The sequence below is a fragment of the Balaenoptera borealis genome (assembly GCF_965194805.1).
Source record: "Balaenoptera borealis genome assembly, chromosome: 13".
NCBI lineage: Eukaryota > Metazoa > Chordata > Mammalia > Artiodactyla > Balaenopteridae > Balaenoptera > Balaenoptera borealis.
In genome coordinates this window covers 45,449,840-45,470,914 of record NC_138870.1, presented here as the reverse complement: position 1 = coordinate 45,470,914, position 21,075 = coordinate 45,449,840, and the positions used below count along the sequence as shown (strand labels likewise).

Here is a 21,075-nt window from a genome sequence, read left to right as displayed (position 1 = left end):
ATTCTTCACACGCTGACTTAAACTTACCTTTCACACTTGATACTATTTACCTTTCAAACTTTATACCATTACCCAGGTATGGCTATTAGTCATCTTTGCTGCCAGAACAACCAATCCCAAAATCTCAGTGGCTTGCAGCAACAAAGATTGATCTCTGACTTACGTATATGCAGACCATGGGCAGCACTTCTCATTCGGGGACACAGGCAGAAGGAGCAACCCTCATGTGGAATATGCCCATTTAAGTGGCAGAGAGAAACAAGAAAAGTGTAAATTCACATGCTCAAACATGACATGAGTCACATCTGTTCACAACCCATTGGCCAAAACACGAAAAATGATCGAGTCCAAAATCAATGAAATGAGACATATACTCCGTCCACAGGAGATACTGCAAGTCACGTGGCAATGGGCAGAGAAGGAGAAAGTAAATAATTTCAAACAATAAGTCAATCTAATACAACGGCCATCTTCCATCTGGAGTGCATGACAGACATTACTGATTAATCCTCGCACTCTTTCCTCAGAATCCTCCTCAACACAACATTTCAGGCAGTCATTATCAATAATCTGAGTTTGGGGAAAAAAAGTTGAGATTGATGTGCTGTTCTTATATGACTTCCTAGGCTCCAGTAAATGTTATTCATTCCCACCGCTGCATCTTTGCTTCAGCCTGGCATAAGCTTATCCTTCCCAGACCCTGTCCTGTTAAACTATCCAATCCCTCCCTCAAATATCTATACTGTATACTCATTCTTTCAACAAAATTTATTGAATACCTAGCATAGTACCTGACACATCTACTTGTTGAATTAATCTGTTTAACATCACCTTGCACATAAATGTTCAGTGAACACTTGTCCCCTGAAAAACAGCATTGTTCCTTAGAACAAAGGGTGTTAGTATTCCATAACAGGAGTTTCTGGGGTGGTAATATGGTGTACTGACTAGCTGTGCTTGAATCCTGATTCTACCACTTACTAGTTGGATGACCCCAGGTAACTCTCTTAATTGTCTGTGCCTCAATTTTCATCATATGTAAAATGGGGTTGATAATAAGGCCTACTATACAAGACTGTTATGTTAAATGGAAAAAGCCTTAGCATAGTTTAAACACATGGTAAACACCCAGTAAATGTTATTATTTTTAGCTCCAGCTGAGACTGAGTAGGGGGAGCAGGATGCCCAAGCCTTTATTCTGGGTGGAAGACAAAAACCAAGAACAGTTGAGACTTGGGTCCCTGAACAGGCCTCACTCTGAACCCACCCCAGGACCTTGAGCCATCTCTGCAACCACCAGCTTGTTCCGTAACTCATAAATCCTGACTAATGACACAGACATGTCACCTTAATGTTTGTGAAGCCCAATGACTTATTGTTAAGTGCTTGGAGATCTTCAGATGAAAGGCACCCAAGGGCAGGCACCAGCCACCCTATTCAGTCATAAAAGCAAAATACTACCCCAAAACTTGGAAAAGGCGGAGGCTCCGTAACAATGCAGCAGAGAATTAAAGCAGGCACCCAGGAAGATCAAATCAATCTTTAGACGGTAATCCTTAATACGGAGACAGAGAGAGAGATCATTTTGAATGCCTCAGACTACTTGGAGGGTCCAGAGCAGGTCGGGGGAGGAGGATGCCCAAGTCTTTAATGTGACTCGGGGGGGTGTGGGAGGAGTGTGAATCTTTCACCTCTTCTAAACAAAAGCACATGGATTGTTATCCTAATTAATTTAAACCAGTTAAGAGGCTTGGGTAAACTAGCCCCACAAGTGTCTTGTTTCTGAATTGTGACCCGTCCTGAATTATGCCAGGCTCCCTTTTCAACTTGATTCTTCTCACTTCAGCTTCCCCCCTCTCCCCACACCACCATGTCAGACAATGGATCCTCCTCCTGGACCTAGAGGCCATTCCAGGGATGCCCAGGCCAGACCTGTGAGTATTGGCAAACCCCTGGCAGTGAAACCTTCAAGTTGGAAAAAAACGGTCAGCGGTGCACACAACACAGTATTTACAGGGGCTGTCCCTGAGGTTGAAGCAAAGGAGAACCTGCTACCACAGCTGTTATACAGTTTCCTATCCCCTAAATGGTAGGTAGCTGTGATGTAGTGGCGAGAGCACTTGGAGTCGTGCAATCCTACCATCTCATAGCTTTGATACTTTAGACCGGTTCCGTAACCGTTCTGGGCTTTAGTTTCTTCGTCTGTAAAGGGTGGATAACAAAACTGCCTACCTCGCAGGTTGGTGTTAAAAGTAAACTGGAGTGCGCACCCGAACTCGTTCGGCCCTCTCTGAAGCATTACACACGGGTCGTTAGAGCCGTAACTCCTCCCCACCACCCCAACCACGCAGGGCACCAACCAGCAGTAGCCACTCATATAGCCTGCCCCCTCGCAAGGAATCTTGGTCCGTGAAGTCCTTTGCTGGCCACACCCTCATTTGCTGCCGCGGAAGTGAGAACTACGCCTCCCAGGATGCGGCGGTGACGCCGCTACCACGGCCGCCCTCTACTCCGCCCTCCTTGCGCACAGCCTCCTGGCACATGTAGTCCCAGATCCGCTCAAACTCACTGAAAGAAAACGCGCGGAGGAACCACAAACCCCAGAAGCCTTCGCGCCCACCCGTGTCCCTCCCCCTCTCGGAGCCGAGTGCTGTTTTTGTTGTTGGTGAAAGGTGAGGGGACAGCTGATCCGTCTGTGGGGTAAGAAACTTGGCCTAATTTGGGGGCGATCTTATGGGGGATCCCCCCACTTTCCAGTCTGTGAAAGGATAATCTAAGGGAACCGTAGAAGGGGGAAGCAGGAGCGTTTGGGTGCTAACACTTTCCGTACTGGAGAAGCCACCCCCCTGTTTCGGGAGTTCTTGGTCTCAAGGGGGCCCTGATCAGGGGCTGCCCCCTGACTGTTCTCGCCTCCCTCTCAGTCCTTCTCTATAAAGCTTGATAGGCCTAAGGGAGTTGTGAGGGAGGCTGAAGTCTGCTCGTCCTCGGCCCGGCAAGACTTGACCCCACAATCCTTCCCTTACCCCTAATCCCCCAAACCGCCAACCCCCGCGCCCCGCCACCAATCCAAAGGCCTTTACCACGCTGAATCCCTTGGCGGGGGGGGGGGAAACCTTACAAGGTGTAGAGTGTCAAAGAACTCTAGAGCCCTACAGCGTGGGGGGGATGGGGACACCCCCCTCCCCGCCCCATGCAAACACCTGAATCTGGCTACACATATACACCTTAGTTGCCCAGAGCTCTCATTCAGGCCTGGGGGATATTTCCAGCTTTTTTGAATTTTGTTTGTGGGGAATAGTTGGGGTCCCCAGGACAATGTCTTTGAGGACAGTTCACCCCCTCTTAGAAAGCCAGAAGAATTGTATTTGGAAAAAAACATGGACTAGTTTTAACTAGGGATTTTTCAGAGAGATGAAAATTCAGAGAAACTTCTTGTCGTCAATTCAGTCTCTATCTTGGAGGGAGAAGTAGCTCCTTTTTGTAGAGCTGGCCCACCTTCCCTTCTTTACTGATTTTCTGTCCTCTTTTAAAGTCCCTACCCACCTGGCTTCAGCCTGGTGTGGGTTTGTGATGTTTGGGGGCGTGCACATGACTAGGGGCCATGGTTGATTGGACGTGCATTACTGTGACTGACACAGGACAAAGCTCAGTGGGCTGGAGATGAGAGATGACAAGGGCCATCTCACAGCCCTGGGCTTAGGAGTTCTCTTGACTGTTGTTATCTTTCCTCACTCTAGCCTCATATTTTCCATTGAACTCTCCCCACCTAACTTGGAACACTTCGTCTTAATCCCATCCTATAACATGCCTCCAACTACCAATCCAAGCAGATGGAAGGGTTCAGGCACTTAGAATTGAGGCTAAGGGGAGCAGAGAAAATGGGGGGTGGGGGGAGGGGAATACTAGCGATGGGTTAACGAACCGTCAAACCAGTAGGTTTCTAGCCCTGCTCCTGGCAAGACCTGAAGAGAAAAATATGAGGTTCTTTTTAAACTATTTCTCCTTCTCTCAACATTATGTGTACATTTCCCTTCCCAGGGCCCCTTACTTCCAGGCTGTCCCTACCCGGGGGTGGGGCTTTCCTGGCTCCAGGCCCCCACATTCCATCTCCCCGCAGCACCATGTTCCTGCTGAGTGTTTCACTCCACCCTTGAAGCAGCCGCCTCCAGAATTCTTGACTTCCTGGAGGAATGAGTGAGGGACAGAACCTATCTTTCCTTTTATCCTCCCTTTCCCTTTGTCTCTTGGATGAGAGTGCGGGCTTTTTTTTTTTTGCTCATGGCGGAAGACAGCTGAGAGCTGGGGACAGAGGGTGAGAGTTCAGGGGCTTGAAGATTGGTCTCTTCACACCCCCAGCCATATTCCAGCTCCAAAGACTCACTCGTTACTTTCAGAGAGAGTTGCTGTTTTCAGGTGTCCTAAGTCATTCCTGGGTATAGCTGGAGTGGGCAAGGAGGCCTGCTCAGAATGAGGGGGCCCCCCGCCTCAGTTGGATGTTGAATTCAAGAGCCAGAAGATGTAGGGGATGGGGTGGGGAGATGGAGGCTGAAGAATTTGGAATGGTCAAGGCTATTAAGAGATGGAAAAGGAGGGACTGCAGGAGGCCGAGCCTGGGAGACTGAGGCTTGGTCAATGGAGCTGTGAAAAGGGAACAGAAATTAGAGAGCTCTTACCTCTAGGGAGAGTCTGTGACTCAGAGGGTACAGTGTGAGACAGGATGGGTACTGACCCAGAAGGCCAGACCTATGCCCTAGAGACTAAGATTGATACCTTTAAAGGGTCCTATAATCCTCAGGGGCTGGAAACCAGATACGCCTTCATCTCCAGGAGTAGGGGCTATGGGTGGGGACAGAGTTGGGGGGCAGAGAGGCAGAGGGGGAGAGACTTCAGGATATTCAATCTTCGTTTCATAGGAAGGCAGCCATCTCAGGGCCAGAATGGAAGAATCATCGCTAAGCCGGGCACCATCCCGGGGTGGAGTCAACTTTCTGAATGTAGCCCGGACCTACATCCCCAACACCAAGGTGGAGTGTCACTACACGCTCCCCCCAGGCACTGTGCCCAGTGCCAGCGACTGGATTGGCATCTTCAAGGTATCCCTGGACCCCCTTTTGGCTCAGGCTTACGGGCCATGGGTTGTCTGGAATAAGGGGAATGATTTGGTTTCTGAACCAAAGGAGAAAGGGAGAAAGATGTCACAGATGACAAGGCCATGTGTGTAAGCAAAGCCCATCTTCCCATCTTAGCCTTGCTCTCTCCTGACACACTAGCATCCCTCCACTTTCCCTGTCTCTCAACATCCTTGCCACTGCAACACCATCCTACCCACCCCTGGTTCAATCCCTCAGCCTTTTCCACCTTCCGGAGCTGGTAGTTGCATCACTATACCCCTCTCCCACCGTGGGCTTTGACAGGTGGAGGCTGCCTGTGTCCGGGATTACCACACGTTTGTGTGGTCTTCGGTGCCTGAAAGTGCAACTGATGGTTCCCCCATCCATGCCAGTGTCCAGTTCCAAGGTACAAGGGAAGAGGGAAAACTGGGAAGGAGGAGTCAAGGGGATGGAGGTTTGGAAGAGGGTAGTGGTCTCAGCAGATACAGAATCATGGGATTTTCAAAGAATCAGGGATTCAGACAAGAAAGGAACTGTAAAAGGGCCGCTAGTCCTGCCTCTTACCAAAAAAGGAGGAACTCTTCTTGTGGGACTGGGGGGTAGGGAAGAGGGAAAAGTGGCTTCATATATTAACAAGAAGATGGTCATTAGATTTTGAAAGACCCGGGTTCAAATCTCAGCTCTAATTACTTACAAGCTGTTTGACCTTGGGCAAATTATTTACCCTCTCTGTGTCTGTTATCTTAACAGTAAAAGGGGATGCCTGGCTTACAGGGACAATATGAAAATTTTAAATGATACAGATAAAGCTGTTAGCAAAGTGCCTGGTACATAATGGGTACTCAAAAAATGGTAACTAGCGTTGTTGTTGTTGTTGTTATTATTATTATTATTATTAGGGAGGGTAGGTTTGGGAAAGAGAGGAAAGAGAAGGCTAGGCAGAAAGGAGGGAGAAGAGTATCCCAGGGATCAGAAATAGCCTGTGGGAGGTGGAGAGGAGAGAAAACAGTCTATAGAACAGGTAACAAGGGGCTGGGGCCAAAGACAATGGATAATAAGACACATCAAGGGGAAGGGGGACCTGCTGAGCACTTGAGGGCCTGGGATCATATTGGGGTCCTGGGTCTGTACTTCTTCCCCACAGCCAGCTACCTGCCCAAACCCGGAGCCCAGCTCTACCAGTTCCGGTACGTGAACCGCCAGGGCCGGGTGTGTGGGCAGAGCCCCCCTTTCCAGTTCCGAGAGCCACGGCCCATGGATGAACTGGTGACCCTGGAGGAGACTGACAGTGGCTCTGACATCCTGCTGGTTGTTCCCAAGGCAACTGTGCTGCAGGTGAGAGCAGAGCAACAGAGCTGCTCCTGGGCGAGGGCGCCGGAGGATAGCATTGCAAGGGGCCCTTTCCCGCTTCACCCTCCCCTCGCTGTAGCCTCAACTACAGACCTCACTGGAAAGCCTTGCCTACAGGAAAGTCTCAATCTGACACAGACAGACACGGACACATAGGGTAGGAAAGCAAGCCACCCACAGGCCAACGTCACTCAAGATTTCCTAAGAATTTTTTGAGCCTTCCTTCTCCAGGAGCCTTCCCTAGGCACTAGAGGAACATGCAAAGCGTAGAGGGAGGCCATGTGGGGAAGGAACATTGCAAGGAAGGGGAGGATGAGACCCACTTCCAGGGCAAGTGAGGAGTGAGAGCAGATCAGTAGGGCCCCAGACCTGTGCAGCCACTACCCACATGTGGCTCTTGAGCACTTGAAATGTGAGTGGTCTAAACTGAGGTGTTCTGTATGGATAAAATACACACCGGATTTGAAGACTTAGTAGTTAAAAAATGAATGTAGGGAATTCCCTGGCGGTGTACTGGTTAGAACTCTCTCACTGCCAAGGACCTGGGTTCACACAAGCTGCGTGGCGCAGCCAAAACACACACACACACATACAAACACACACACAAAGAATGTAAAAGATCTCAATAATTGTTTATATTGATTACATGTTGAAATGATAACATTTTGGATTGACTGGGTTAGATAAATGAATTCCATCTGTTTCTTACTACTTTTCTTAAGTGTCTACTAGAAAATTTTAAATTATTTATGTAGCTTGTATTATTTTTCTGTTGGACCAAATAGAGAAGAATTAGGGAGTGGAGGCAGATGTTAGCAAAGAAGACTTCCTGAAGGAAGGTGAAGGACAGGACCAGGTGGGGAGGAAGTACATTCCCCAGACAAGAGGACAGGCCTGAGGAAAGCTCAACAGGTGGGAATGAGTAGTTTGTGATTTACACAAACTCCTGCCCTGTGGAACCCTCTAAACATGTGGAATCAATACAAGAATAGGAAGATGTTTATATCTTACATAAGTCGGAGGTGGGTGATCTCCTACCCGTGTTCTGTTTTTACATTCATTGTTCTCATTTAAACCTTAAAACAACCCTGGCTAAGGGATCACATTACAGATGAGGAGAGAGACTCAGAGAAGTTAAGTAACTTGTTCAAAGTCACCTAGCTAGTAAAAACTGTATTGGAGATTTAAACCCACATCTGTCTGACTCCAGAACAGATAGGGTAAAATTAGGGGAACCATCCCCTTTGTCCGTGTGGATTGAGAAAGACTTCTGCCAGACAAGGGGTTCCTGCAATTGCTGGGCAAAGGAGAGACCAGGCCTCAGCGGGGAAAAGATAAGAGGGGTGGGCAGTTAAGAGTGCCTGGAGCTGGTGTGTCTGATGGGTGATGGGCAGGGTTCAGTAGCACACCAAGCCTCCCCTGACTTGCCTCTTTATAGCCTGTACTGATGTAACTTCCCAGCCCTGACATGCATCTGCAGAGCGGTGGGGATGGGACCTTGGAATGGGCGCTTCACAGGCAGACTCCCCTTCTCATCCCGTCCCCTGTAGAACCAGCTGGATGAGAGCCAGCAAGAGAGGAATGACCTGATGCAGCTGAAGCTGCAGCTGGAGGGGCAGGTGACAGAGCTGAGGAGCCGAGTACAGGAGCTCGAGAAGGCTCTGGCAACCGCCAGGCGGGAGCACGTGGAGCTGGAGGAGCAGTACAAGGTGGGAGTAGGGCTGCTGCGGGGAGGGGCCTGCCTGCTTCGCCTGGGGTCCAAAATCTGAACCCAGTGAAGACAGTAAAGGGGAGACGTTAATGGGCTATTAAGATGGTTCTGGCATCTAAGATACAGGTTTAGGGGGTCACAAGTAGTATTAAACTGGATATGATGGGAGACACGTCCCAAATTTGTAGTGAGCCTCAGTTCTCTGAACACAGGAGTGCTGAGTTAGGGTGGAGGTGGCCGTCTTCACCGGGAAGGGGATGTTCCCTTACAGTTTCTTCGTCAAGGAAGGTGACCGGGTAGAAGGGTGGATAGTCAAACTTAGGAATTCTCCTCCTAAGCCTTTACTGCACTCTTTGAGAGATGAATCTCAGCTTCCCTCTTCTTCTTGGGGAACCTTAATTCCAGGGGCTTTCCCGGTCCCACGGGGAGCTCACGGAAGAGAGGGACATCCTGAGCCGGCAACAGGGAGACCACGTGGCCCGCATCCTGGAGCTGGAAGATGACATCCAGACTATCAGTGAGAAGGTGCTGACGAAAGAGGTGGAGCTGGACAGGTGAGGGGACCCCTCTACCCCCATTACTTCCCTTTGCTTCCTGTGACTCTCGAACCCCAGCCTCCCGTGTCAGGTAGGCAAGACCTGCTCTCCATCTCACATGGTTTCTCTTTCCCTTCTCAGCCTCACTCAGGGTATTCCAATTACTGGGGGTAATTTTTCTGCCAAGCTCGCTTCCATCTTTCCTATTCCTCCTATTCCTTTCTGTATTCCTCACCTTCGGAAATAATCATCATTACCATTTATTGTGCAGCAAAGGCAAAGCAGGAGCTAGGAGTGTAGGCTTTGGAAGAAGAGAATGGATAGGAGGGTCCAGGCAAGATAAGAGAGGATGGATTTCAGATTTTACCTCAGCAAAGCATAAGATTAGACTCTGTTCTCACTATTAGGATATGTTAGAACTGGTGATCCAGAAATGTTATGGGATCTCTGCCCTGAAAAAAAGGTACAATCATAGAATCTTAGCATTGGGAGGAATGTAAAGTATTTCAGAGGGTATGTGAGGGAAGATCACTACCTCAGAAGGCAGCCTCTTTCAGTATCAGACAGCTGTCATTTTTGTATCTCTTGTGTTGTATTTACCCTCCTATAACTTTCATTCCTTGGTCCTGGTTTAGACCTCTGGAGCCACATAGAATAAATTTCTTTCTTCTGCCAGACAACTATTCTTTCTACCAAATAGCACGAATATTGACCACCTCCCATGCCTGTCCTTCAGATTTTCACCAGGAGAAACACTTCTTTCATCAAATGACATAATTAAGTTTCTTTCATTCAGTACTGGTAGGTTTGATATTTTTAGAAAAACTCTTTAAAGGGAAGAGGCATGCTATCCAAGACCCAGAGTAAAAAGTGAGTTGATCACTAAGGCTTCTTCAGTCCAGGATATGTTAGTCTTGCCCTAGGGAGATACTAAATGTCTAGGTTCTAAATCATGGGATAGAAAAATTGGGATCAAACCAAGCATCTGGAAAAGATCAGGGACTGTGTAGACCAGGGGTCAGCAAACTGTGGCCCACATGCCAAATCCAGCCTGCCACGCACGTGGTTTTGTACAGCCCACAAGGTAAGAATGGTTTTGACAATTTTTAATGGTTGAAAAACAAAAGAAGAGTAATATTTTGTGACATGTGAAAATCATATGAAATTCAAATTCCAGTGTTCATAAATAAAGTTTTACTGCCATACTCATTCATTTACATATTGTCCATGGCTGCTTCCACACTCCAGTGGCAGCGTTGAGAGGTTGCCACAGAAGTCCACATGGCCTGCAGAGCCTAAAATATTTACTGTCAGGCCCTTTACAGATAACATCTGCCGACTTCTGACCTAGATCAAAAGTTTATCGTCAATAATGACTGCCCCTTGTCTAGAAAAGACTGAATTCCGGTCTCTTGATTCAGTGCAAACAACTGGGAAGCCATCAGCAGAACATCCCTTAAAGTGATACATAAAGAGAAAAGAACAACTGTTTATTTCCATATTGTGCTCTAAAACTAGGAATCTTGGGTACTTGGGGCTTAGAACTGGATCATCTTGGTTTGGGGATTTGGGCATCCCAGAGAGAAGTGGAGGTCTGGGGTAGAGGAGCCCCAGCAGAAGGGCTCAAGACAGAAGTCTGAGTCTTTGTTCCTTCTCTGGTGACCAGTCGGTCTTCTGACATTGCATCCACCACTCACAGGGTTAGAGACACGGTGAAGGCCCTGACTCGGGAACAAGAGAAGCTCCTTGGGCAGCTGAAGGAAGTGCAGGCAGACAAGGAGCAAAGCGAGGTAAGGGCTCAGAGTTGGTTTGCTTTCTCAATTATCCATCCAGTGCTGTACTATAAATTTACTTTTATAAATTCAAATGTATAACATTTACTTATAAAGCAATGAAAGCAATTAGATATTTTGATGGATACCAAACTTGGAAATTGGAGGTTATGGATGACTGTTTTGTCAGCCTCAGCAGCTAATATGTTTCTGTATTGTGTCGTGGTTGTACAGTATTGAGAACACCTTGAGTCTCACGCACAAGCAGGTGCAAATGATAATTTTTAAGCTTCTACCTTACAATCTCAGTTTGCTCTCCACGTCAATAGAAAATACAATTGAAACTTTCTTCTGAGCTTTGCACAAAAATGAATTAACCTGGAAGCACATATCAGTGCTTGATGATCTCCAGTGTGCTAACTTGTGAGTTTGTGCATTGTTTTTCAACATAATTTTTCATAATTTGGCAGAAGTTGAAATCAAATATTTCAGCTTCTAAATGGCTTCATCAGAACCCTAGGCTTCTATGGGAGATGGTCTGAAAACCATTTGCTCAGCAGTGAAGAGTAGGTAGAATTTGAGTGGACAGAGATGAGAGGGAGGCCATTCTAGGAACAGAGGAACACATGAGGGGCTTCCCTGGTGGCACAGTGGTTAAGAATCCGCCTGCCAATGCAGGGGACACAGGTTCGAGACCTGGTCTGGGAAGATCCAACGTGCCGCGGAGCATCTCAGCCCGTGTGCCACAACTACTGAGCCTGCGCTCTAGAGCCCGCAAACCACAACTACTGAGCCCTCGCGCCACAGCTACTGAAGCCCAAGCACCTAGAGCCCGTGCTCTGCAACAAGAGAAGCCACCGCAATAAGAAGCCCACGCACCACAATGAAGAGTAGCCCCCCGCTCACTGCAACTAGAGAAAGCCCACGCACAGCAACGAAGACCCAATGCAGCCGTAAATAAATACATAAGTAAACACATAAATAAAAAATAAATAAATTCTAAAAAAAAAACCCAAAAAAACATGAGCAAAGGCTTAGAGTCCGGGACACTCAGAGCAGTTGAATGTGTGGGTAAAGAGTTTGAGGTAAGGCCTAGGTCAGATTGTAGAGGTTCTTGAGTTTAGTCTTTATTCTGTAAGCAGTGAGAGGCATTGATGATTTTCAAGTGGGGGACACGTACTTAAAGAATGTTCTTAAAGAAGATTAATCTGGGAATTCCGGTCCAGTGCAGTCCAGTGGTTAGGACTCTGAGCTTTCCCTGCTGAGGGCCTGGGTTCAACCCCTGGTCAGGGAACTAAGATCCCACAAGCCACGTGGCGTGGCCGGGGGAAAAAAAAAAAAAAGATTATTAATCTGATTGCCTTGTGGAAAATGAGCTAGTTGTGAGATTATTCAGTAGTCCAAGCAAGAAATGACCAGAGCCTGAGCTAATGTGGTCGTGGTAACAGTAGAAAAGAGAAAATGGCTGTGAACAAGGTGGAGGATGGAGAAGCATCCATCCTGTGGGCCACTAGGGAGAGAACAGAACCACGCGTGGCACTGAGGTATCCAGCCCAAGTGACTTGAGAAGTAGTTAGTGCCATGGACAGAAACAAGAGTGGCAAGTACGGGGGTGGAGTGGGAGGTAGAATATGCCGAGTGTGAGAGGCCTGCAGGACATCCAGATTGAGTTTTGATCGAAAAGGAAGAGCGGAGAAGCAGACATGGGGCAGGGGAAGACCCCAGGCCGTGCCACTGGAGACGGGTTGCTCAGGATTGAGACGCTTTGCACTGAGAACCCAGGAAGGGCTGGGGCTGGCCGGGGTTGAATGCTTGAGTTTGTGTTAAATCTGAGGGGTGGAACCTTGGCTTCTCTCATCACAGAGGTCCACCTCCATGGCCACCCCAATATGTATCCCCTTTCCTTACGTGCTCTCTGCCGCCATCAGGCTGAGCTCCGGGCGGCACAGCAGGAGAACTGTCGCTTGAATTTGGAGCTGCAGGAGGCCAGGGGCCGGCAGGAGGAGCAGAGTGCTCAGGCCCAGCGACTGAAGGACAGGGTGGCCCAGATGAAGGGCACCCTCGGCCAGGCCCAGCAGCGGGTGGTGAGTGAAGCCCCTCGGCAACAGGGGGTGGAAAATGTTCCAGGGCTGGTTGTAGACAAGTAGGGGGGAAAGACACGGCTCAAGACTGAACAACCCAATCCTGAGTCCTGATGCGGTGGGGGAGTGGAGGGAGCCTAGTTACCTTCTGGGCTCACAAATGACTCACTGGGAGCCCTGATTCCATCTCCTCCTTTCTCCTGAGGCTGAGCTGGAGCCCCTGAAGGAGCAGCTTCGAGGGGCCCAGGAGCTTGCAGCCTCGAGCCAGCAGAAAGCCGCCCTTCTTGGGGAGGAGCTGGCCAGCACGGCGGGAGCCAGGGACCGCACCATAGCCGAGCTGCACCGCAGCCGCCTGGAAGTGGCCGGAGTCAACGGCAGGCTGGCTGAGCTCAGTCTGCACTTGAAGGAGGAAAAAAGCCAGTGGAGCAAGGAGCGGGCGGGGCTGCTGCAGAGTGTGGAGGTAGAGGGATGGGGGGACCTGCAGGCTCCTGGCTGCTACTGCCCGCACCTCTGTGTGGTCAGATCCCCTGGGAGGAGAGAGACGGGGGTGAGAACCTTAGAGGACTTACGGGTGGGGAGGGGCTGTGGGGGAGGTACAGTCGCTGGCCAGGTGTGGCCCCTCCCTGAGCAGAGTGTCTAGATCCGGATCTCTGTAGCACCTGTCTTGGTTACCATCTTGATTCAGAAACATTTACCGTCCTAGGCGCCGGCCCTGCCGTGATACCCATCCCTGATCAGCAAGGCGCCGTGCTGTCAGGGACCTTCCTCCATTCGGGGGTACAGGGGATGAGGAAGGCAAGAAGAGGAAATCACTCCAAAATATTCAGTTAAATAAAGAAGAGACACAGTGAGGAATGGTGCTGTTGCCAGTGGCATCCCATTTCCTTTACCCTCCCGTTTTCCTTTTCGGCGTCTCCCAGGCCGAGAAGGACAAGATCCTAAAGCTGAGTGCAGAGATACTTCGACTGGAAAAGGCAGTACAGGAGGAGAAGACCCAGAACCAAGTGTTCAAGACTGAACTGGCCCAGGAAAAGGACTCTAGCCTGGTGAGGCTCCCGGCCATCCGAGAGTCCCGGGCCCGGGCCTCCGGAGGCATCAGTGCCCCTTCCCTCGGTCTTGGCTGTGGGCTCAAAAGTTCTAGGCACTCACTTCTCCGTTGGGCAGCATCCCACTTGCACGCCCCCCAGCCCTCATTGGTTTGAAGCATGCCATGTCCCTTTCTGCTCTCGGCACACATTCTGGGCCCAGTAGGGATGACTTAGGAGAATTCTAGAGTGCCCCCTGCTATGACCAAGCCCTCTGCACCCCAGCCCAGAGGCAGTCATCCAGGTCCCCACTTGGGAGAGAGAGACTAGGACTCAGGTGAGTCTCCTGCGGCCAAGACAAGGGACTCGTGGAAGAAGAGTGTCAGAGTGTCGGGGCCTCCTGTGTGTCAGGGCAAGAGAGGAGTGAAGGCACGGAGAGTCGTGGTTCTAGATTGTTGTGTCCAGGTCAGAGCCCAGGTTCTGGGAGGTACCTTCTAGGCTCCAGATTCCCTCTGGCCCTTTCTGCTCAGGTACAGTTGTCAGAGAGTAGGCGGGAGCTGGCGGAGCTGCGGTCAGCCCTGCGCGTGCTCCAGAAGGAAAAGGAGCAGCTCCAGGAGGAGAAGCAGGTGAGAAGCCATAAGCCAGCCCCCTGGAGGCCCCAGCGGAGGACTTGAGGGCTGGAAACTTTGTATCCTCTTGTCACTTCTTGGCTTAGAAACTGGCATCTGTGAAGAGGGCCCTGAGGCTAAAAATGGGACCATGGCTCCTCTTATTAGCCGCCTTGGCAGGACAGGGGAGGGTTGCTGGGAGAAGAAGGGGTGAAGGAGGGCTGGGGCCTGTGGGGGGAGGATCTGCCTTAAACTGCCCCCCGCTTTGGCAAAAGCGTCTAATCCTGAGGCGCTCAGAGTTTGTCCTGGACGCAAGGGAAGGCTGTGCAGGGCTGCACGGTTCACATCTTCCCAGCCTCTCACACGTCTTTCCTCCCCACGTCCAGGAACTGTTAGAGTACATGAGAAAGCTGGAGGCCCGCCTGGAGAAGGTGGCAGATGAGAAGTGGAATGAGGACCCTGCCACAGAGGACGAGGAGGCCGCTGCAGGGCTGCGTCTGTACACCCCCAGTCTTGGGACACCTCTTCCCTGCTCTCCCTCCCTGTGTTGGGAAAGCTCCACGTGACCCCTCTGGGAGCTGCCTCTGCCCTCTGTGTTTTGCATTTTTCCTTCCCAGACCCTGGCCCCTGATTAGCTTAACTGTATCCCTCATCCAGAGAAGCCAGAGCTGATCTGACCCTCTAACAATGCTTCCTTCTTTCTTCTCCGCCCGCTCCCTCACCTGCAGGCTGCCCAGCGGCTCTGACAGACTCAGAGGATGAGTCTCCAGAAGACATGAGGCTCCCGCCCTATGGTCTGTGTGAGCGTGGAGACCTGGGCTCCTCCCCTGCCACAGGGCCACGAGAGGCTTCTCCCCTAGTTGTCATCAGCCAGCCGGCTCCCATCGCTCCCCACCTCTCAGGACCAGCTGAGGACAGTAGCTCTGACTCTGTGAGCACAGAGGGGAGATGGGGCAGGGTCAGGGACAAGAGGAGGACCAACCCCAAGTGGCCCAGCCTCCAGAGCAGGGAGCCTTAGCCATACAGGGCTCTCTTTTCTCTTGGGGGAGAGCAGGCAGGCCCAGGCTCTCTTCAGGGCCACCAGGTGGACACCACCCCAAAACCCAGTCTGACCCAGTAGCCTCAGTAGCCTGCCGGCCCCTCCTCCCCACACCCGTTCTCTTCCTGTGCACCAGCCCTCATCAAAACACTTCTCCTGCTCCACTCTTTCGACAACTCTCTGTTAACAGTCCCGGCCTAGACTTCCCTTACCTGTCCCAGTGTGCTGCTTCCCCGTCTGGGGACACTACCCCAAAACTCAACCCTATCCCTTTGGTGCCCAGGAGGCTGAAGATGAGAAGTCAGTCCTGATGGCAGCTGTGCAGAGTGGTGGTGAGGAGGCCAACCTGCTACTTCCAGAACTGGGCAATGCCTTCTATGACATGGCCAGGTGAGTGCCAAAGGGGGAGGACAGGAGGGAGGTGGGAGGATGCCCGTGGATAGGGCATCCAGGTGAACAGTCCTCATGCCCTTCCCCCAACCTCCCTCTTCTTGGCCCCAACCAAGAAAAGGAGGTATAGTTGTACTGACACAGAAAATGACCCACCACTCCAAATCACTGGTGCCTATCAATGCATGTGCGCACTCAGAGGCCCTGCCTTTAACTGGCTTCTGTGTTGTTCTAGCAGCACCATCTTCCGTGGAGCCCAAATTGCCCTGCATCCCCTCTCTCCTGCCCCTACCCCTTCCCCAACCACCAGGTAAGTACCTAGGCTCTGTCAGGGATTGAAGAGAGGTGACCAAGGCCCCTTGGGACAGGAACAGAAAGAAGACTGGGGTCCAGCATCCATCTGGTCACCTCTTAGATGCTATCCCTCTTCCCTGACTTCCCTGGGGGACCCTTTGGGTGGGGAATTCAAGTATCAGATTGCCCCCCTACCTTCCCTTTTCTTCCACAGTTCAAGAGGGGAAGGCAGGGGGAAAGAGAGATCTTATCATCCAGCCCCCCGCTTTGCCTGGATGTGAGATGGGCTCAGGGCAGGGAGCGGGTGATGCTGTCATCCTTCCAGGCTGGAGCAGGAAGATGAAGGACGATGTCAGACTCATTTTCAGCCTCATTAGGCAGCAGACGGAGATGGAGGGAGGAGAGCAGGAGGTTAGGGGATGGGCTCTGTACTAGAGAAACCAGCAGGGACTAAAGAAAAGAGGGCATGGGGAGCTGGGAAACTAAGGCTTCCAGTATTGTGGGGAGAGGGATACTATGAGAGGCTAGCAGAGGGAACTACCAGGGTGCTGCATTAGGAACAGGGTCATCTGGGAGCCCACATGTGTGGGTCCCTCTCCCTGAGGTCCAAAAGCCAAGAAGGCAGTGGAGCACACTGACCTTCTCCTTTCTCCTCTGTCTCTCTCTAGTGGCTTTGCGGTGGGTCCCTTGTCAGAGGCCAGCACTGGGGGCCCTACCACCCCCCCATGGAAGGAGTGTCCTATTTGTAAGGAGCGCTTCCCAGCCGAGAGCGATAAGGATGCCCTGGAGGACCACGTGGATGGACACTTCTTTTTCAGCACCCAGGACCCCTTCACCTTTGAATGATCCCACCCCCGCACCCCCAGTACACACACAAATACACACTTACACACATGCACACACTCATGCATAGACGTACACTTAGGTTTCATGCCTCTTTTCCAACACACTCGGCTCCATGATATTCTGTTGCCTGAGACCCGCTCCTGTGTGATTCCATCCCAAGCTCTCCGTCTTCATCCTCTCCTACCTGGCTCTACTGTCCAGGCAGGGGTTCCTTCTTGGAAGCAGTGGCTGAATTTACTCCCTGAAAGTGGTTTTGGAGGAACCCGGATGGAGGAGGCCTTCTCCAGGGGGAATCAAATCACCCCCTCCTGGCCCTGGTTGCTTCTGTCACTCACACCAGCCACTACACCACCACCACCACACACACACACACACACTCACACACTCACACTCTGATGCCCCGAAGCCAATTCCTGGGGCACCCCACCCTCTCTTGTTTGGGGTCTGTGTTTGTTTACCTGAGTTTTCCCTGGGGCCTGGATTGACATCATGACCCCTTTAGGTCTCTACCAGTTCTGAACTTCCCTGGTTCCTCCTTTTGCCCCACTGCCTTCCATACCCGAGCCCAGCCTTTTCTATACCATTAGATATTAAGTTTGGATGTTTCTTTTGTATTTTTGAGGTTTTCTGTACTCTTATCTCCTGTCCCTCCCTACCACCACCCCCCAGGGTCCTCACATGGAAAGAAATGATGCGTTTGTGCCTTCTGTGAGGGATGGGAGAACAAATGGTCCCAGGTGTCCCCACTTGCCAGCCCTCCCTCCCTCTCCAGGTCCCCCCTCAGCAATAAGAGCTTCCCCCACCCATATCCCTCTCCCTAGCTGTAGCTGGACAAATATATTTATATGATATGTATAACTATTCTAATAAAATGTGTTCTTATCATGAGGTGTGGCTAGATGAGAGAAGGTCAAGACCTCTGCTTCTTAGACCTTAGTGGAGGGAAGAGGGAGGGAGGGAGGAAGGGACCCCCCCGCTGCCTTGGGGAGGAGCCTGTGGGTATTTTCCCATCTTGCCCCCTGGTGTGCTGGCCACCAGTGGGAAGAGAGGAGGGAGGAACCTTTGTCTCAGGTGGGGTCTGGCTCGGGGAACACTGCAGTGCGGGAGGGAGCAAACTGAGGGGGAGGGAAGGGTTTAGTCCCAGGGGTAGGGCAGTGAGGGACCTCAGATGGGCCAAGGTGAGTGCCTTGGGAGTGGGGAGAGGTTTCCACCGCTGAGACCTTCACTCTCCAAAACAGCCTTCACTGTACTTTGAGCCAAAGGACAGGCATTACTCCTATGAAGAGTGCACACCTTTGAGTATCCACTTCGTAAAAAATGTCCTAAACCTCCTACCTCTAGAGATTATTTGAATTCCTGCCAGCCCTGCCTCCCTCTCTCCCTCTTTTGCCATCCTCACACACCCATATGCACACGCAGACTCCACAATCACAAAAACACATTCATCCACTCTAACCAGCTTCACAGGCTAGACACACACACACACACAGCATCACAAAGCATGTATAAAGGACCCACGTGCTCACCAAGACTCTCAGCAATGCCTGGCATTAACCGTGCCTACAGCCCCCTGGTCTCCATCCCAATAGCTCCCTTATCAGCCACCCCCATTACCTTCAGGGCCTGTGGGTGGGCCACCCCCACCGTCCCCTGTCTCCATCCACCTGAAACCCTCCTGCCCACCCGCCTTCCAGCCCCACCTGGGTGACATCTTACATCCTTCCTTCTTCCCTCACGTTGCTGTCTCCTAGCAACCCCATCACGTTCCCTGAATCCCTTCCAAGGAAATTAGAGATAATGGATCTCTCCTCTCTCCATCTCAACTCCTCTTTATTGATCCTACTTTAATGAAAGTTAATTATAACAATGATTTAATTAATAGAATCCCTCTCTTCCTTTATTGCTTCCCGTATTAAGACTATTAATAAATACGAGCCGGGCTGACAGAGGCATCCATCACCGGCCTGGGATTCCCCCCATCCCTCCTTTTTCCCTCCCCCTTATCCCCTCCCTCTCTTGGCCTGTAAACTTGCCGGGGTAGTGGGGGTTAATCAGAGAGGAATTATGAGCCAACATCCCCAGCAGGAGGTGCATTTAATGAAATCGCTTGTGATTTATGTCTGGGGGAGGTTGGGGAGGGAAGAATCTGGAACCCAGACATCCTGCTTCTAGAAGGGTGCCCCCCCTAGCACAGAAGAGGAGGAAGGGCGACAGAAAGAGGGACCCAGGGCCTTTACTGCCATCCCACAGCCCCTGCAAAGCCACACACACACCGGCAGGAGCCACATGGGTAGCTGCACAAGGCCATTGACACAGACACTGCCAGACTCAAAGCACTTACGACGACTGCAGCATAAGTTTTGTTCTTTCCCACCTCCAAAACTGCATGGGTCATTTTCACCTCCTTCCTTTCCCCCCAGCCCAGTTCTGCCTCACTTTCCCAAACCTGTTCCACACTCCCCTCCTCCACGAAGTCCCCCAGTCCCTCATGGGACCCCTTAACCTGGGTATCTAGAGTTTACAGCCCCTCCTTTCTCTGCCTTTTGTATGTCTTCAGGTGTGCAGTCGGCACCTTCAGACTAGGAGTTCCCCAGAAATGTAGAGGCATTTCTCTTCATCACTTACGATTTGTCTACCCCAGGGTCCAGTGCATGGCCCCAACACGGGGAGCTCAAGGGAGAGTAACTGACTGCATGAGCAGGGAGGGAAGATAGCTGGGTTCCAATTTGAGTTCTTTCTCCTACTCACCATGCGGTATTTGGCAACTCAGCCTTCCTACTGTATCCCTCCTGTAAGGGATCGTCTCTCTCCCTCTGCTTCCCAGTATTCTTGCAGAAAGTGATGGACCTGAATGGGCTCAGACCAAGTAGCAACAGATAGGAACTCAGGTGTCAGTATTTGGTGAGAGATGAATGAATCCAAACGTCACTCCCCACTTACAGAACCACAATGGCTGCCTATTACCTACAGGAATGCGATGTGCAGATCGTTCAGTGTGCCCGTCGGGGTCTTCACCAACTTGCCTTTCCATTTCCCATCCTACCCTAAGGAACCCTGGAGTCCAGTTTTACAGAACCACTCCACAGAAATAGGCACTGCTCTTGCATGCCTCTGGACACATGCTTTCACCTCAGCTCAAAAGATAGCTCCTCCGTGAAGCCTTTCATGATTTTTCTCCATTATCCTCTGTGATACTACACATAGCACTTTGTAAAAACTCACTATATCATGTTCACAAGTTTTTCTTCTCTCTCGAATATAAGCAGCTTGAGGGTAGGTTCTGTGTTTGTACATCTCTTGTCCCTGAAGTCCAGTACAGAAACTGGTATAGGGCCAGTCCTCCAAAAATAATTTTTTTAGTTATTTTAATAAAATACTCCATACATACAAAAGAAGATATATATGTCCATATACAAGGGATAAAGAATAATAAAGTGCACATTATTGGACTTACTAACCAGCTTTAAAAACATTTACCAGTACCGGGCTTCCGTGGTGACGCAGTGGTTGAGAATCTGCCTGCCAATGCAGGGGACACGGGGTCGAGCCCTGGTCTGGGAAGATCCCACATGCCGCGGAGCAACTAGGCCCGTGAGCCACAACTACTGAGCCTGAACGTCTGGAGCCTGTGCTCCGCAACAAGACAGGCCGCGACAGTGAGAGGCCCGTGCACCGCGTTGAAGAGTGGCCCCCACTTGCCACAACTAGAGAAAGCCCTCGTACAGAAACGAAGACCCAACACAGCCAAAAATAAATAATTAAATACAAACATGTCAATTCATTAAATATTAAAAAAAAAAAAAAATTAGCAGTACCTTTGAAGTGCCCTGTGTGGCCCGAAAGAACAAGATGTGATGTCAGTTGGGATACAGAGATTCCATGCAAGCAACTATACTCCAATAAAAACTAACTTAAAAAAAGAAAACAGAAAAAGAATGAGCAAAATACTCTACATTTTAAAAAATTAAAAAATAAAATCTTGGGGCTTCCCTGGTGGCACAGTTGTTGAGAATCTGCCTGCCAATGCAGGGGACATGGGTTCGAGCTCTGGTCTGGGAAGATTCCCACATTTCGCGGAGCGACTAAGCCCACGAGCCACAATTGCTGAACCTGCGCGTCTGGAGACTGTGCTCCGCAACAAGAGAGGCTGCGATAGTGAGAGGCCCACGCACCGCAATGAAGAGTGGCCCCCACTTGCCGCAACTAGAGAAGGCCCTCGCACAGAAACAAAGACCCAACACAGCCCTAAATAAATAAATAAATAAATAAATAAATAAAATTTTAAAAAATAAAATCTTTACAGGAAAAAAAG

General features: G+C 50.5%; 1 protein-coding gene and 1 long non-coding RNA gene across 5 annotated transcripts in view; one reads left to right on the top strand and one right to left on the bottom strand.

Moving 5' to 3' along the window:
* Positions 1-21,075, bottom strand: part of LOC309609690 — a 205,383-nt gene that overhangs the window by 157,717 nt on the left and 26,591 nt on the right. The window contains exon 1 of one of the 3 annotated variants that reach the window (XR_014233531.1): positions 2,233-2,455. The exons of the other annotated variants lie outside the window; for them this stretch is intronic. This is a non-coding gene — a long non-coding RNA (uncharacterized lncRNA). Of the gene's footprint in view, positions 1-2,232; positions 2,456-21,075 lie in introns of those variants that run through there. 3 annotated transcript variants of the gene reach the window in all.
* On the top strand, positions 2,554-17,651 carry CALCOCO1 (calcium binding and coiled-coil domain 1). Of its 2 annotated transcripts, XM_082351384.1 has the most exons (15): positions 2,554-2,700; positions 4,914-5,093; positions 5,415-5,517; positions 6,256-6,446; positions 8,012-8,170; positions 8,578-8,726; positions 10,408-10,498; positions 12,409-12,564; positions 12,767-13,021; positions 13,482-13,607; positions 14,117-14,212; positions 14,581-14,689; positions 14,923-15,125; positions 15,517-15,623; positions 16,586-17,651. In XM_082351384.1, the coding sequence occupies exons 2-15, from the start codon at positions 4,938-4,940 to the stop codon at positions 16,761-16,763; spliced, it is 2,079 nt and encodes a 692-aa protein (XP_082207510.1). In that variant the 5' UTR covers positions 2,554-2,700; positions 4,914-4,937; the 3' UTR covers positions 16,764-17,651. The 2 variants fall into 2 exon arrangements, with proteins under 2 accessions (XP_082207510.1, XP_082207511.1); XM_082351385.1 differs by lacking the exon at positions 4,914-5,093 and having other exon boundaries at positions 2,679-2,700.

Excerpts from the sequence above, each read along its gene's own strand:
- CALCOCO1 (XM_082351384.1), top strand. The coding sequence starts at position 4,938 with ATGGAAGAATCATCGCTAAGCCGGGCACCATCCCGGGGTGGAGTCAAC. Across the intron at positions 14,213-14,580 it reads AGCTCCAGGAGGAGAAGCAG|GAACTGTTAGAGTACATGAG; the intron begins GTGAGAAGCCAT and ends CCCCACGTCCAG. Across the intron at positions 15,126-15,516 it reads AGGACAGTAGCTCTGACTCT|GAGGCTGAAGATGAGAAGTC; the intron begins GTGAGCACAGAG and ends TTTGGTGCCCAG.